We start from the raw sequence: 15,793 nt of genomic DNA on the forward strand, positions 1-15,793 counted from the left end.
CTAACCCTAACCCTAACCCTAACCCTAACCCTAACCCTAACCCTAACCCTAACCCTAACCCTAACCCTAACCCTAACCCTAACCCTAACCCTAACCCTAACCCTAACTCTTCTTTCTACTACTCTTTTCTCTCTAACTCGTCTAACTTGTCTAGCGAGTTAAGACTCGCCGAAATTATCTTCTACTTTTACTTATAAAGAAAGCGCTTCTACTTCTTAATACGTAGAGCGCGGGAAGTAGCCTCTTATTAGGCCGTCTACGCCTTCTACTAAAGATTCTATACTTCTTCTTTCTCGGCCTCTAGCTTAGCCTTCTAAGCCTCGATACTCTTCTAGTCGAATTCTATAAGTATTCGGTTTACCTCTTTTATATTATAGGTCTTATCTATAGTAGTATAGGTACTATAATAACTATAGTTCGGGTTTTATAAAACTATATATATTTTTCTCGCCTTTTTATATTAAGAATAAAGTGTTATCTTTCTTCTAGTTAAATTAATCTATTTTCTAAGGGCTATAATATTAGAATATCTAGTTATATAGTCGAGTAGTATATTAGAAGAAAGAGAAGTCTATAGTCTTTAACTAACGTATTTCTTAGTTATACTTAAGTATATAGACTCGCTAGTTCGAATAGAGAATAGTATTATAAGTAGCGTTAGCCTTAGCGTTATAATACTTCTAGGACTAAAAGTCTTAGAATTAGACGAGGTTATAGAAATTAAGTAGTTTCTAGGGCTATTATCTAATAGCTTAATTTAGTTAAAGTTAGTAGTATTTATATTAGCGGATAGGCCCCGGTTTAGAGTACTATTACGTAATAAGAGAAGTTTAATAAGTTCGCTAGATAAACCTATTAAACCGACTAGAAGTTCGATAAGTTTAACTAGTAAACCTATTAAACTTAAGAAAAGAAAGTTCTATATAATAATTATAATTTTCTTAGATAGAAGCTTTATACTTAACTTACTATAGTAATAGTATATTATCTATTTAACTTACTCTTATTATAATAAATATACCTTTAAGTATATAATCTAATAATCTTATATATACTTACTTATATTCTAACCTAACAAAACCTCTATCTATAGTATATAGAATATTTAAATTATTATATCTACTTATATATAATAATAAATCTATATAATATTAATCTAATACTAAATAGATATCTATATTAAAAGATAATAAATTTCGATCGATAGAGTTATAAGTTATTATTAAAGGTAATAGTATAGTTTTTATACTATAGTAGTATATAGATTATATATATAGGCCTAAACTATTTATAAGTAATATTATAAATATATAATAACTTAATATAAATAAGTTATATGTAACTATAAGTTAGTTTCTAGGTAGATATAGTATATATTTAATATAATACTAAGTTATATCTATTTATTTTTAGTATTAATTAAGACTTTAGTCGATAGAGTTTAAGTAGAGTTATAATATCGACCCGAAGCCGCCTAGCTATAAAGCCGCCGCTAAACGTATAGACTAAAATAGATACTTTTATAAAGAGAATTAGTAATTCTAGTAAGAAGAGCCTATAAATAGCTCTTATTAAAGTTACGATTATCGACAATAGTATAGATTTCTACGGCCTTTATAAGATTAAAGATAGAATATTATTTAATTAAACCCGAGATCTATACAATAGACTACCTAAGTCTTTCCTATCTACTTTAGGTCGGAATAGCAAAAGCGAAAATCCTGCACAAAGTGTGCCTATCTGAAAATTGTATGTAGCGAAGCTTAACGAAACAGTAGGCCGAAGAGAATTCACGATAAAATATACTGCAAAGGTATCATGACTCTACACAGCCCTGACGAGGATCAATATGCTGACATTTGCAGGCTATTCAATAGGCAGTTGATAATGATGTGTATACAATATTCATAAGTTGGACGATCGACAAGGCCCCTGATGCCGACATAAAAACCCTGAAAAAAGCGCTAGAGAATGCGAAACAGAAGGAAATTATCATGTTCTGTACTGCCCGAGATGAAGGAAAAGAGGCCGCCGACAGAAAAGTCTATCTATACGATGCCGCACAAGATGCAATTATACGTATTGGTCCCACAGACTAATACGGAAAGCAACGGTCATATGTTCCAGAAAATATCGATCTCCTCCTACCCGGGGTGGCCTTATCAGAGCAACCAATAGTGCTAACAAATGTCCCTAAAGATGAGCTAAATAGTGGAGAGGGAAGCTTAGAGGCAACTGCCCTTGCTGCAGGAGTTGCAACCCTAGTTATGTTTTGTTTTGGGGCTATACGCGGTACTAAGGGAATTAACGAAGTCAAAGGGTCTGCTCGAATGAGAAAGCTCTTTGATAAGTTTTCGTTTAACACCGATCATTTTGTTCACCCAGAACTTTTCCATCTCGCAGCTGAAAAGGCAAAAGTCAAGAACGATGTGTTGGATTTTGTAGACAAGGAGATAGACAGCCGCATGAGAAATCTGATTGTTTCCTGTCGTGGAGTTCTCAATCCCCCGAGGAACGCGAACTTGAAGACGTGCTTATCGCTATCCATAGCACAATACAAATTGTGATGGCTGGGGAATGTATTGAGTTCAAACTTTGCTGCTGGGAACGAAATATCAGAGTTAGCCTAACGTCAATTCTACGGTAACAGGTACTAAGACAAAAGTTCTTCATACCATCTCTAAACACATCATGAAACGCTGTTCTGAAATCATGCTTATCCATACGCAGGCATGTCCTCCACCTCACCCAGACCTCAGGGATTTTTTCACCTTCTTAGGCATCTCTGAATAACACTTAAACTTACTTCGAGACTAAAGAGGTGTAGAGTAAACAATTACATTAAACAAATTCTACTACACACCTTAAGTATATGCGACCTTACACGGGTAGTGATCAGCGGGATGCCCACCTCCTCTTAACATCATGTAAGCACGTTGGCCATTGACGTTGGCACCTATCGGATTTCCTTTAATTAAGTCAAACGCCGTATACGCATCAGTGATCTTAAACTCCCTGATCGTCATCGCCAACATGACTTTGACTTCCGTTAGAGCCAGTTCTTGCCCGATACAGTTCCGCGGACCTTTCTCAAACGGGCGCCACGCGTTCTTGGGAGGATACAATGGATGGCCTTCAGATACCATCCAGCGCTCGGGCAGAAAATCTTCCGGTCGAGGCCAAACGTACGGGTTGTGATGAACGGCATAATGGTCTCCCCAGACCAAGCAATTCTCTGTTGGGAACTTTCGACCATTTTCATCCTGCAGAAAGAATCCAAATTGGCCGTCTCGTAGTGCGGCGACCGTAGGATATATGCGAAGGCTTTCTTTAATCACCGCAAGAGTAAACACGAGACGATTCAATAGTGCCGGGTTGGAGCTAATCACATCACCGACCGATGAACTGCCATCGCCAAATATGTGATCATGCTCTTCACGGACCTTGGCGAGAACCGCTGGGTTTTGGGAAAGTAGATGATATGTGAAAACAGCTGCCGCAGAAGTTGTGTCGTGACCAGCGAACACAAACAACTTTATCTGACTAATTGCAAAGTCTTTGAATGTTGTATTGATCCCAGTCGCAGACGGTGTCTCATCCACATAGGCTGCAAGTGCAAGATCAATGACTGATTTTCCCAAATTGTTCTTGTCACTTCCATTGGCTTGAAGGCTTGTGTAACGAGTGTCGAGTTCCTTCACGAGATACCGGTTCATCTTCCAGGAATTGAAAAGATGCACAAATGGTCGAAAAATGTTGAAATATTCAAGAGGATTAGCGTTTAAGCCAGTCGTGCACCACAACAACTGATTGCGCAGTGAGGCCGTCATCTCGTTATACCTGGTTTGGCTGTGAAAGCTGTGGTCCCTAAAGCATGGTCAGTGTCGATGGATTCTCTTTCCTATATTCAACTTACATCACAGCCCTCCCGATGATGTCTATCGTTAAATTTAGACTAGCTTCCTCCAGGTGAAGAATATCGCCTGACTCTGCATGCTTGCTGAGTATGTTTTTGAAAATTATTGTCTCCTCTACCATGCCGGGGACTAATGTCAGTATATGGGCGCTGCTGAACCCTGGGTTGAATCGTGACCTCCAATGCTTCCATTCAGGCCCCTCTAAAGTGACCAAATCCTTCTCCCCAGTAAGTGGGCGCAAGAATTTACGTATTCCTTTGTCTTTGGGTATTTGATTAGCTTGTGTCAACTGGTACATCATATCAGGATCGAGGACTATCAGCATGATGGGCCCAAATGGCCATATATCTAGATAGAATGCAGATTTGAGCTCAGGATATCGTTGCCTAATCTGGTCTCCAAGATAGACTCCATGGGCTGCTTTTGGGAGGCTTCTGACAATGGCGATTACGAGAGGAAGATGACCCCAAAGTAAATGGTGGCATGGGGGCATAGGCTGGTTGGCCTTGTAAGCATTTGTATTATAAACGAAGATACTCAATACACTCACCAGGCCTACACGTCCAAGTCTACGAACATACCTGCGAACTCGGTATAGTTTGGTAAGGAAGACGCTGGATAAAATGCAAAGCACAGCCACGACGATTTCGAACGTTCCAATTGAAGGCTGTCTAAATATCATGATGGACGCTGAATAGGGCCAAGACGAGTGGCACACATGCAATTGTCGTCGATTGTAATTAAGAGAGCCTGCTCTGAGATGTTTGCTTTCTCTTACGAGCCCATCAGTCTCATTTCTTAAATCAACCGTCAGCATGTTGGATTGTGGGTCTGTCGCGCCACAACAATTCAAGCGAGGAGGTCGTAAAGGAGTAAGGGGCAGATTGGCAGTCCCTTCCTCCGAAGTCGTTGACTGCACAGTCGAACTCCTACGAGAACCTGACATCTGCAAGCGATACACATATGATGAATACCGGGTCCTATATTAGTCTCAGTTCCCAGACGCAGCATTGCAGTGTGTGACTCCACGTTCCAAGGGAAGGCTTGAAGTTTTTGGTAGGACGCATCTGAGAGCCGCCCAAACGAGCAGAAAGCCATGGTCATCTCCCATCAAACTTTCTCGCAGCCCAAGCAGCTCCGTGCTCTTCATACTCCTGTTTAGTAATAGACAGCCTCTTGAGCGCCTCCACATCAGTAGCAAGAATTGCACCACCTTGCCATGTGCTAACAATAGGGTCTGCAGCTTTTGCAACTCTGACAATACATTCGGCTGGAGCCAGTGATCTTATTTCCATATCAAGCCTCTCAGAAAAACCAGGTACATTCGCATTACCGCCAACTATCACGACATTGGCCAAGAAGCCAGGCCAGAGCCCGAATGGAACAGCAGACAGGCTATCCCAGATTAGCTGAGCGATTCCGGATTGCCTCATGCCTATGTCGGACGGATTGAACAGAATCTCTGGTACTGTAAACCTCTCATTCCTCAGGGTCAAGATATCCTCCGCTGCTTCCACAGACTTTCCTGTGGTAAGATTCTTCAACTTCCCCGCCGCATTTGGGTCATGATCTCGTGCATATCCTTTAGACCTCTTATGATAATCAGGAAGTACATAATCTATCGCGATACCTTCACTCGTGGCATACACCTCCCGACGGTCGCCCTTTGGTCCCTTCCATGTTCGCTCCATATCGCCTTTAAAATCCCTTGAAACGTAGCAGCATGCCTCCTTGATCTCGTTGACTATGTAGGTATCATTCCTCATGTCGTACTGTCTTCTGGATATCAAGCGAGCAAGATAGTTGGTTAGAAACTTCCCACCTATATCCAGTCGACGCACTGCAGGCTGGATCGCTTGGCCTTGCAAAAGTGGTGTTACGGTTGTATGGGAATAACCGGAATCAATCAAAAGGAGGATTTCTGCTGGTGAACTCGTTTTAGGGGGTGCTCGAGGGACCGGAAAGAGGGACTGAATATTGTGATATGCGTTCAATGAGGGGGCTAAGACTGGTTAGTAGGAAAGCTTCATATGGCGCGGCGCATAGCATACCTGGACAACGATAATAGCTTGCGAAACCAAACTCCTCAAACACCACCTGGTCGCAATTAGTCTGAAGCTGTGGCAAGGCGTTTGGTGCTTCGGTGAGGATCAGCCCTGTTTCGGAGGGGTCGCATTTTAGAGCCGCCTTTTGGTCGAAGAATTCATGTTCCCATATCTCCTTCTCCGCCTCCCAGTTGACAAGATATCCCCTCTCCACCGGACGGCGAAAAATCATCTCGTTGAAGTCGTCGCATCTCGAAAGTTGTGAGCCAATGTATACCTTCTTATCGCGGTCTCGAGCCAGACAGTTTGGAATGATGGATGGGAGCGGAAGAGCAGTCTGGGGCGTCTGGGAATCGTCAGAGGGAGCAGGAGGAGGATCCGCGAAAGCTGGAGAGGAGAAGCCAGCTTTGATGGTGTGACCGCCATTATCAATGACCAACGTACGACGGGGCGGAGACGAAAGATCTTGCGTACTCTTCCGTGGAGCCATGGCGGGGTGGCAGGTACCTAGGTATTGGATGTGCTGGTGGTGGAGTCTTGTTTGACGATCAATTATATTTTCTGGGGGACGCGACGAAGATGGCTTCGCGTTTCGCCTCGGCTGATTGACGGTGATGTGCCTGCGACATCAAAGATATTTTTTTGGCCCAGCTCATCGTCAACCCCGCCACATCTACGACTCGATGCCAACGAATTCTGCCCACGACAGTATGGCAGCCACTTCTGACAAGGCAGCTCAAAATATTGCTCTCTTGGATGCGACAGTCGAATCCACCTCCGACCTGATTACCCAACTTCTGTCTTCCTTTCCCACCCTTGAATCCACGAATCTCAATGCCACCAACTCCGAGACGAAAGAAAAAGACAATCAAGCCGTCAAAGACCAGGAGAGGAACACCGTCGATGCCTTGCAATTGTCGCGCGACTCGGCGAGCTTGATCAGAGCGCATTCCACAAAGCTGTCTCTTCTGATCATCAGTGAACCTTTCACCCCCTCTGCCATCACCACAATACTGCGAGAACTCGTCGCAGGGCCATTACCAGGTCTTGCATCGGCGGTTCAACTTTGCAATGCATCGAAATACACAAAGGCCATGAGCAACGAGCTTCATTGGAGGGCGAAGAATGTTTTCACCGAGCTGCGCACTCTGGTGCAAGCCATCCCTCGAGATGGAAAGGTCCTTTCGACTGATCAGAAAAATGGGACTGGAGATACGACGGGGAAAGGAAGCTTGTCGGCGACTGGTGTGGTATGGGAAGCATGCGACGCGCTGTTAGGGCTCCACGACCTGGGCGTCGCAGGGTTGATCATTAAGAAGACGGAGGAATACAGGGACCTGGTCAAAGATGCGCTCGAGGAGCTACAGGAATGGGGTGAGGAACACTCGGACGAAGAGGATGATGAGGGTTCCATTGCTGCTGTAGAAAGCGACGACGGCGTCGACATGTCTGCCCAAAATGCTCTGGACGACATGTTTGGCTCTCAGCGACATATCCCCACGGACGATCCAGATAAGATCAGACCTCGACTCGAATCGTGTAACAAGCGTCTTCGAATGATCGTCCTTATGTACCAAGCTGTAACCAAGCGGAGGCTGAAGACATTGCCCACACTCCCCCATCCGCAACTTCCTGCCGAATTGGTGGCCAAGTCAAACGAGGATCCTGGCATTGCTAACTGCTTGGATGAAATTCTGGGAGTTCTGAAGAAAATACCTGATGTTACTGATGAGCTGGCAAGTGCGTTCTATGATCTTGACGGTGAAGAGATTGACAAAAGAATGGATCAATGTTTCTTCACAGCTTTCGCTGCTGTGGAACTGTTGATAAAAAACTGGGAAGGCGAACAAGACGAATTTACCATATGGGTAAGTATATGACGACTCGATGAACATCTACTGATAGCTAATATGAGACAGGCGAGAAAATTTCAGCTGGCGATGAAGAAAGGGTGGTAGCACGAAAAACATAACCAGACTGACTGTGCTCTTCTTGGATATCGGACATCTGTAAGGAGGTAGACTACCTCGTAGCACATTTGAAAGTCTCGAGAAGAGGATCTAATAGATAACAGTCAGAGCAATCTTCATGTCGTGCCAACTACTCGAGTCAACGGTCTGCAGATGTGGAATGGCGTCACCCATTCGGCATTACCAATTACTCAGTAAAGAACGAGATAACTCTATCGGAAGTTTTGTTGCAATCATAATTTTGAACTCGGTTTTCTATAACATATACTGCTAGTGATTGTCTCGTCACAGTGGAGCAGGTTCTGTACAGAAGGAGAACTACGGAAAAGCATTCACATCGGCTGGAACGAGCTGACGACCAATCTGGCTTTTATCCATGAGATCTTGGTCCGCTCGACCCAGCAGAACTTGTCTCTGGACTTGTTCCGGCTTCATTTCAGTCGAAAATCCAAACTCCTCGCCCAATTCCTTGAGCTTGTCATCCAGTTTGAGGCGTGTCAACACCTGGCCCAGGCCCCGAACGGCCGAATCCAATGCGCCCACAATCCAAGCATGGTTTGCGGAAGCGTGCTCACCAACAATGACAAACCGACTATCGGCCGCTGGTCTCACGAGGTAAGGGACCAAGGTACTGAATTGTCCTGGAGCGAAAAGTGCAAAGGCACCCGCTGCATGTGGATCTTTCGACCAGTCGTAGGCCTGTATTATCCGTGTCAGTGTTGTATAAAATTCAAAGTAGGTTTGGACTTACATGGTGACATTCATACAGATCAGTAATATACTTCAAATTATATTGATATCGCTCATCATAGTTTTCTGCCGGTTCGCTGAGGGTATGAAGTCGTGCGAGATTATACATCATTAGTCGAATAAGGTCGTCCTCATTTTCTGGAGAAGTCGACGAAATATGCGATGCCACTCTTTCTGCGTCTTGACCCCACTGTTCATTATTAGCACCTCACTCGTAGCTTAATATTATTATATCTAACCGTGTATGATGCGAGCAGAACTCCAGGCTTCTGAGCATCCTCCTCTGCGTTATCCGAAATGTTGTACGATGGGTAGACGCTAATATGGTTAGCTTGGGCTGGTCTAACAAACGCTTATTAGGCAAGGACTTCCTACCACACTCGTAGAGGCATGTCAGTTTTAGCTACTCCGCCTTTAATAGCACGACCTGGAAGGAAGTCGGCATCTCTCCACCACATCTTCTTGAATTTGATCCCAACTTTTGTCGAGCTATCATAACGCAGAACACGGATTGCAGTCTTCATGCCATATGGAAGGGCAAGATCGGTAAGATCAATTTTCTGCAAAGCGCCCAAAGTTGTGGTGTTGATCACAGCAGAGTACTCGGCAGATTCGGCCTTGACTTTGTCGGCATCAAGTGTGGTTTTGAGATCCTTGATATTATACTCAACCTTCATACCTGTTCCTTGGTCTGTTGTCTTGTCTTTGAGAAGGGAGACTTTTGTGACCCAGTGGTTTTTCTTGATTTTCGATTCCAATCCTTTGGTTTTTGCGAGCATTGCATCAATGACTTTGCTTGTCCCACCTAAAACACAGTACCAATCCGTCTTGGTTTCACCGGCCACCGAAGGATTGTCAAAGTCGAATGCAAGCGATTCGAGTACATTTTCTGAGAATGCTTCATTGAACCAACCAGAGGCACTGTGAATACGATTAGCAATACTGCTGGTGGACTGACATGACGTTCCGAATTACCTATCCGTCGTCTCGAGCCAATGTACAGTTTCCGCATCGTAACCTCTGTTAATTTGGTTAGTATGGAAAAGAGCACAAGCTCAGAAAACCTACTCGACGTTCATGAGGTAGTCTCTCATGGAGTACTTATCATGTCTCATAAGATAATCAAATGCCCACTCCAGCTGAGATTGAGCGTCCTTTATCTCCTGCTCGTTTTTCGTAGCCTCCGCCGCCTGAACAGCTTTTACACCGTCCTTGATCTTTTGTCGAAAACGGTCGTACGCGTCACTCGTAATCTGTTTTCCTGCTTCTGCTGAAACACGACTACATTGTCAGCATACATATATACGAACGCCAATTCCTGATTACCTGATTGGAACTGGACCGCCATTAGCAGTGCTGACTCGGAATGGATCCTTGTCAGATTTTGACTTCACGCCTGGACCACATAGGGTGACATATTCCGTGCTCTTATTCTCATTCTTCGTTGCTATGGCGGTAATGTCGTTATAGCGTATAGGACAATTCTCCCTTATATTGTTAGACTAGTTAGGTATGAATACTCGAATTCTAAGACTAACCCCTCCATGATGTATTGAATCAATCGTGCCTCCGCACTAGCTTCGTTTGGGGCTTTGGATGTGACAATATCCATTCTCTTGAAAAGATCGAATGTTCTTCCAACAATTAGCTATTGCGCTCACACTCTGGTCACCATATCTACCTAGTCATCACAGGAGTGTCAGGAAACCTCATGGCGCCAATGTCGTAATATGAACGTTCATCATCATCGCCAGGAAACTTGTGGGTGTAAACCCTACCACCAATGCGATCTGCGGCTTCTAAGATCTCATAATCAAGTCCAAGGTGTTCAAGAATAAGTCCTGTGTACAAGCCCGATATACCAGCACCAATAATGCCAATCTTGACTGGTCGCAGATCCTGGGTGTAGTTACCGAGCTCTTTTATTTTCTTCTCGATCTCTGCTGTTTTTCCATTCTGGGTTGTAGTGTCTGTCTTGGGAGATGGCACGCCTATGGGTATCTTGGGCAAGAGCTGCTCAAGTCGTTGATAATCCAGTTCAGAAGCACGCTTCACCAGGTAGGAGAGATACTTCGCCTTGTAAGGAGCATAGAACTCGGAATCAGAGGCAGTGGCAGACATTTTGAGAGTACTATAATTTTGATAAAAGCTTCCAGATGGATTATGAGGATAATCCAATGCGCTCGAGTCGCCCTTTTCAAGCATTGGCGTTCATTATTCTATCACATGTGCTGAAAGTCTGATGCAGCATTCCGTCCGAATCCGTCCAAAGTTCTGAAGAGATCGACTCACGCATGCAGTCTAACTTTCTCCTGTGACATATCAAATCGACTCTGCATTACTCATTGCCAAAAGTAGGTTTCAGCCAGCCTGAACGAGCCTCAACCAGCATATTGCGAGGAGTGTTCATGCGCGGGATTGATAAGCGGGGCGGGCCGCAGCATGGGGTTTCTCTTTTGATCAAGATCTCCATGTAGCAGCTCGCTTCATGGAAAAGGGGCGTTGCTGAAATGTCGCATACGGCTAGTCTCGACACAGCCCACAAGCACGTGCAACAACTCACAGATGACTTCTTATTATTGTCAAAAGAACGTTTCTAATCACTTGAAACCATTCCTCATCCATTAGAAGTAGCTACATTGACCCATAAATCGGTGCTTGTCATGTAGCTAATCGGCTTACTGATTGATGGCAACTACTCCGAGTTAGTCATGCTATAAGCTACAGTGCTACACTTCAACTTAAACCCTAGTATTTACAAGAAATTTTAGTTTTGCATAGAATAAACGAAATACTTGCAAGAGTTGTCAATTTAGGCAATGTTATTTGATCTTCGGTATCATTGGCCGATAATAAACGAATCAATATCAATATTGGCGAGTGAAACATTGCAGATTCGATAGTTCGGGAAGCTGCTATTTCCGCGCATGTGGCGCCGTAGGGGCAGCCTGAGATACGAGCCGAGACGGTCAAACGCACTCATGTTGCCTTTGGAAACAATAAATCTTTAGGTGCGAGCGGGAAAGGAGCATTTTAGTGGATATGGCTAGTGCGCCTAGATTTTCTACAGCCATGTACTTGAAAAGTCCCTGAATCAATCAGTCGCCTACCCATGTAGTTGGTAATTCACCTGCAGCTTCCCGTTTCCGGACGTTGTTTTGCCGCAACAAATGTTAGCTAGCTCGAGCGGGGAATCAGGTTCCAAAAGGTGTGATGTAATAAATTGTAGTTTTCAATTTTAGAACTACAAAATTGTGTTCATATACAAGACAGTTGGGAACTTCAAGGTCTTCCTGAGGAGCTGATCGCATGGCAATTGTGTGGGTGTACGGACCTGCGGGATTGGCCCCAAGACAACGAGCTGCGAATGAGTTTGAATCTCTCTATATGAGTGCTTCTCTTCTCCTAGTGCCGCTGTAATTTGCATTGGATCTTCTGGGAACATTAGTCCTGCGTAAGAAAACAGTCGTGATTTTTGTTCAAGTAATACGGACTAGCTGCAATAGCCCCTTGGGTCTTGATAGTTCCAGTTCTAAAGTAGCCCGTCATACGTGGAATTTTGTTACATGCCAAATACACATCTCAAATTCTCAATAGAGGCTGGATCACTTGCCCATTAGAAGCAGTGCTGGTCTTATTTTTGGAAAGCAATTTATTTTGACCCTTCCAAAAAGAGCGGGACACCAGCGATTCGCAGTTGCAGATGCGGAGAAAGAGCGGTCTAAACCACAGGCCTTTCTATGTCTTGCCGGTACCTAGACTTGGCTTAGAATCCTTGCTTGGCTGAAGCTTCCCTCAAAAAGTTCTACATCCTCAGACGAAGCGCACTTGACCAGGGGAAATTTGAGGGATCTAGAACCTTAGTACAGAACACAAGCAGTTGCGATAGGGTCTGTTGCCAGTACTGGCCACCCGATGGCGTGGCTTTTATAACAACGATATAAGACATGCCTTCACTCGATGTTCAAACCAAAACGGCCTTCTCAATCTAACACTCAAATCACTGTGTATAAGCTTCTGTACTTTGACACCTCATAAAACAATTCCTACAGCAATATGTATGTCCTTCAGGTAAGTCTGAGCTTCGTTTGATATATACTCAAGGGATTTAGCTCTCAATACATCGAAGTTGAGGAACCGCTCCTTCTACCCTTTTTGAAAGAATATCTGCCTTTTGCTTGAAGAATGGGTTGACATGTAGATTCTCTGTCTAACACCACAACAGATCACACTCCCAAGTCCGCATGTTGCACTTCGATATGCCGATCCAAATAAAATTCATCCAAACTTTGATTACAAAGATCTTCAAATGTGGACTCCTGAGATCGTAACGCCCGTGACCATACCGGTTGGAAGTCAGCACAATCTACTGACCGTTCAGGTCACAAGTGGCAATTACATATTCCCAGGTGATGAGCAGTGGAGCATTACTGGATCTATTGCTGGCTCTTCCATCAGCTTTGCTTCTCAATCTTTTGTGGCGGGGGAAGACAGTACTACTTTCACTGTTGAGATAACTCCGGTGTCTCTTGTTGTGCCTTGGGGCATTGACGCCCCGATCTCCTGGACACTTAACCTCAACGGCATAGCCCATGTTGATTTTGCGAATCAGACTAGACTTAAAATTTTCGCGATCACTAAAGATATAGCACCTTACTACAAAACGGAAAGAATTCCGGTTGAGTTTCTTGAACTCTTGGTTCTTCCCACCTTGGCGGCTAATATCTCATCACTTCGCGACTGGCAACAATGGGTGACCAACAAGTGCTTTGGCTCAACTTATGACAAAGAGTTCCAGGGTAAGATCGTTGAGACTTACAAGGACTTTACATGTATTCATTCTTACCGATATGATACGTACCATGGCGGTCAATCTTTCATTTACGGCGGTTACCAGACCATCTTCGATCTCGATTCTTGGATTCAAAAACGTGGAAAACGAGATAATGGTCATTTCGCAAAGGTCAATTGTTACGATCAGTCTGGTCTTCTTCAAGCTGCTCTCGCCCTTGGGACACCATTTACGCTTGTCGACTCGAGCGGTAGTCCTGTTCTGGAGGATGGCAAAAAGCAGCAGAGCTTTGGAAGACTTTGGAAAAGCCCTTTCGGCTTCATTCCAACCGCTGATTTAATAGGTTGGGGATCGTGCGATAGCCCGTTCTTCCAAGAAGGGCAGAAAACTCAACTCTTCGGTACACAAGGAGAGACGGATCCCGTTGCTAAAGGTCGGACGCTATTTGCAAATCACTCTTATACATATGTTCGTTCCACAGACGGAAAAGCAGACTATTTAGTCTTGGACGCCTGTGCTGGTCCTGCCGACCAATTGACAGGCCGGGAAACGTACGGACGAGAGCATATTGATCTCATTGCTACCTTCAACGCAGCTAATTTGCTGGCTTATGTAAATTTGCCAGACCATGCAAAATGGAGTGATGCTGATAAGAAACGATGGACTGATTACACAATACAACATGCTGGGGACGCAAAACCCTACAATGGTATCATTAGCACCGTCTCTCAACCTGTCATTCCCAAACATATTGGCACGCCAATATCCCAGAAGTTGCTCGAACTTTTTCCTGGCCTCAAAGGCCCTTCAAGCGATTCGGCGAAACAGACATTGTGCATCCCTGTTTCCCCGGAAGAGTTGTTAGATGGGATCATTGGTAAGCCGTCACCTCAACCTCATTGCATCCAGCGTCTTGGTACTGAAAAAGTGACAAGACAGTATTCCAGGTTACAAAGGCAACGAAAAGAATTTCGAGGTGGAGCGACCGGATCCCAGTATTGGCGCGGACGGAACATCTTTCGACGTTGATATCTACAATAATAACCAACCTGGCACAGCTTACGTTTCAATCAGCATCGACATCCTTACTGATTTCGCCAATGCTGCAATATGGGCCGCAGAGTACTTGGATACCTTTGATCATCCATTGAGTGGGGTGTATGACATAAACAGCCAACAGTCAGGCAGCAATCGCTTTTTGCTGCCTCCCAAATCTACTCGTGGAGAGTCGCTCCTAGTGCTTGAGAATATTCTCGTAACGTGGGTGCCATTCTCCATTTATTCAATGCGGGCTATAAATAACCATGGACTGCTCAGCACGGTTCTAACATTTACTGACATTAATTATCTATAGGCTTTCAGGGACATGTGGCAGCGGGGTTATTTCCAATTTCATGACGGAAATTGAGAGTAAACTTCAAGCTGTGACGAAGATAAACCAACCAGAAAGTTGGGATGATCATACTGTCGCTTTCAATAATCCAGTACAGATTGGAAGCAAGTTTGAAGTCAAGATTACAGCATCCGGAATGGCAGATATCGATGTTCAATGGGAGAAAGGGGTCAGTCCAATCCTCATTATTTCCGATATCACATATGTGCAAATTGATTCCAGATTACTAAAAGATCTGCAGTATGTTATTTCTCTTCAGGATCCAACTCGAGATCCGAATGATAGCTCGATTTGGACAATGCAATGTCTCGCGCAGGGATCGACGGACGCGGCGCCAGGTGACCTTCAAGACAGTTTACATGTCAGCTACGCTCATCTTTCAACCTACTACACAATGAGTAGAGACTACCCAATTACAATAAAAGCTTCATCTGGTCAATGAATATTGCGCGGAGCAAGGAATCCTAACAGGGATTTTGGCATGACAGAATTCCGAAGATTATAACAAATCAAGTCAAATTTGTTACACAGTATTGTCAAGTGTAAACTCTACGTCGCATGTCAACCCATACTATGCATTCTACATATATTTACTTAGAGAGGAAAATTTGAAGTCTTTACTAATGCCGTTAATAATAAGTCATGCCCTCGACTTACTTTGCATTTTGAGTAGACTGTTCCTTGCATAGTAGTTGTTAATTCCCGTACAGCCTCTTTTGGGAAAATGACGCTGTAAAAGTCATCTTTTATGATTGTTGTTAATATATTTGCTAATGTATAGCAGGAAAAGCTTTTGTAAGCATACTTCTCGAGATTTTATACCTGTAGTGCACCGGTACAATCGATGTTCATGTTGCACTTCACTCTTATTTAAACCATGGACTAGGCAAAAAAACAATTCTTTTTCTGCTGTAGCTTAACTCCAT

At 43.9% G+C, this 15,793-nt stretch overlaps 5 protein-coding genes across 5 annotated transcripts; 2 read left to right on the plus strand and 3 right to left on the minus strand.

Annotated features, from left to right (window-relative positions):
* Window positions 1-2,864: 2,864 nt before the first annotated feature.
* On the minus strand, window positions 2,865-4,242 carry GLAREA_00001 (Cytochrome P450; the record flags this gene model as incomplete). The annotated part of the gene is made up of 2 exons (XM_008084761.1): window positions 2,865-3,867; window positions 3,917-4,242. 2 exons carry the CDS (start codon window positions 4,240-4,242, stop codon window positions 2,865-2,867), a joined length of 1,329 nt encoding a protein of 442 aa, XP_008082952.1.
* Window positions 4,243-5,017: 775 nt separating this feature from the next.
* On the minus strand, window positions 5,018-6,452 carry GLAREA_00002 (Actin-like ATPase; the record flags this gene model as incomplete). Its single annotated transcript, XM_008084762.1, has 2 exons — window positions 5,018-5,919; window positions 5,969-6,452. The coding sequence occupies 2 exons, from the start codon at window positions 6,450-6,452 to the stop codon at window positions 5,018-5,020; spliced, it is 1,386 nt and encodes a 461-aa protein (XP_008082953.1).
* Window positions 6,453-6,672: 220 nt separating this feature from the next.
* GLAREA_00003 (uncharacterized protein) lies at window positions 6,673-7,920 on the plus strand (the record flags this gene model as incomplete). The annotated part of the gene is made up of 2 exons (XM_008084763.1): window positions 6,673-7,830; window positions 7,882-7,920. The coding sequence occupies 2 exons, from the start codon at window positions 6,673-6,675 to the stop codon at window positions 7,918-7,920; spliced, it is 1,197 nt and encodes a 398-aa protein (XP_008082954.1).
* Window positions 7,921-8,250: 330 nt separating this feature from the next.
* Window positions 8,251-10,803, minus strand: GLAREA_00004 (FAD/NAD(P)-binding protein; the record flags this gene model as incomplete). Its single annotated transcript, XM_008084764.1, has 9 exons — window positions 8,251-8,631; window positions 8,684-8,872; window positions 8,922-9,000; window positions 9,058-9,603; window positions 9,658-9,702; window positions 9,751-9,963; window positions 10,009-10,170; window positions 10,221-10,316; window positions 10,364-10,803. The coding sequence occupies 9 exons, from the start codon at window positions 10,801-10,803 to the stop codon at window positions 8,251-8,253; spliced, it is 2,151 nt and encodes a 716-aa protein (XP_008082955.1).
* A 1,935-nt stretch (window positions 10,804-12,738) lies between these two features.
* On the plus strand, window positions 12,739-15,309 carry GLAREA_00005 (uncharacterized protein; the record flags this gene model as incomplete). Its single annotated transcript, XM_008084765.1, has 4 exons — window positions 12,739-12,753; window positions 12,908-14,351; window positions 14,410-14,734; window positions 14,829-15,309. The coding sequence occupies 4 exons, from the start codon at window positions 12,739-12,741 to the stop codon at window positions 15,307-15,309; spliced, it is 2,265 nt and encodes a 754-aa protein (XP_008082956.1).
* Window positions 15,310-15,793: the final 484 nt, after the last annotated feature.

This window comes from Glarea lozoyensis (assembly GCF_000409485.1).
Source record: "Glarea lozoyensis ATCC 20868 chromosome Unknown GLAREA3, whole genome shotgun sequence".
Classification (NCBI taxonomy): domain Eukaryota; kingdom Fungi; phylum Ascomycota; class Leotiomycetes; order Helotiales; family Helotiaceae; genus Glarea; species Glarea lozoyensis.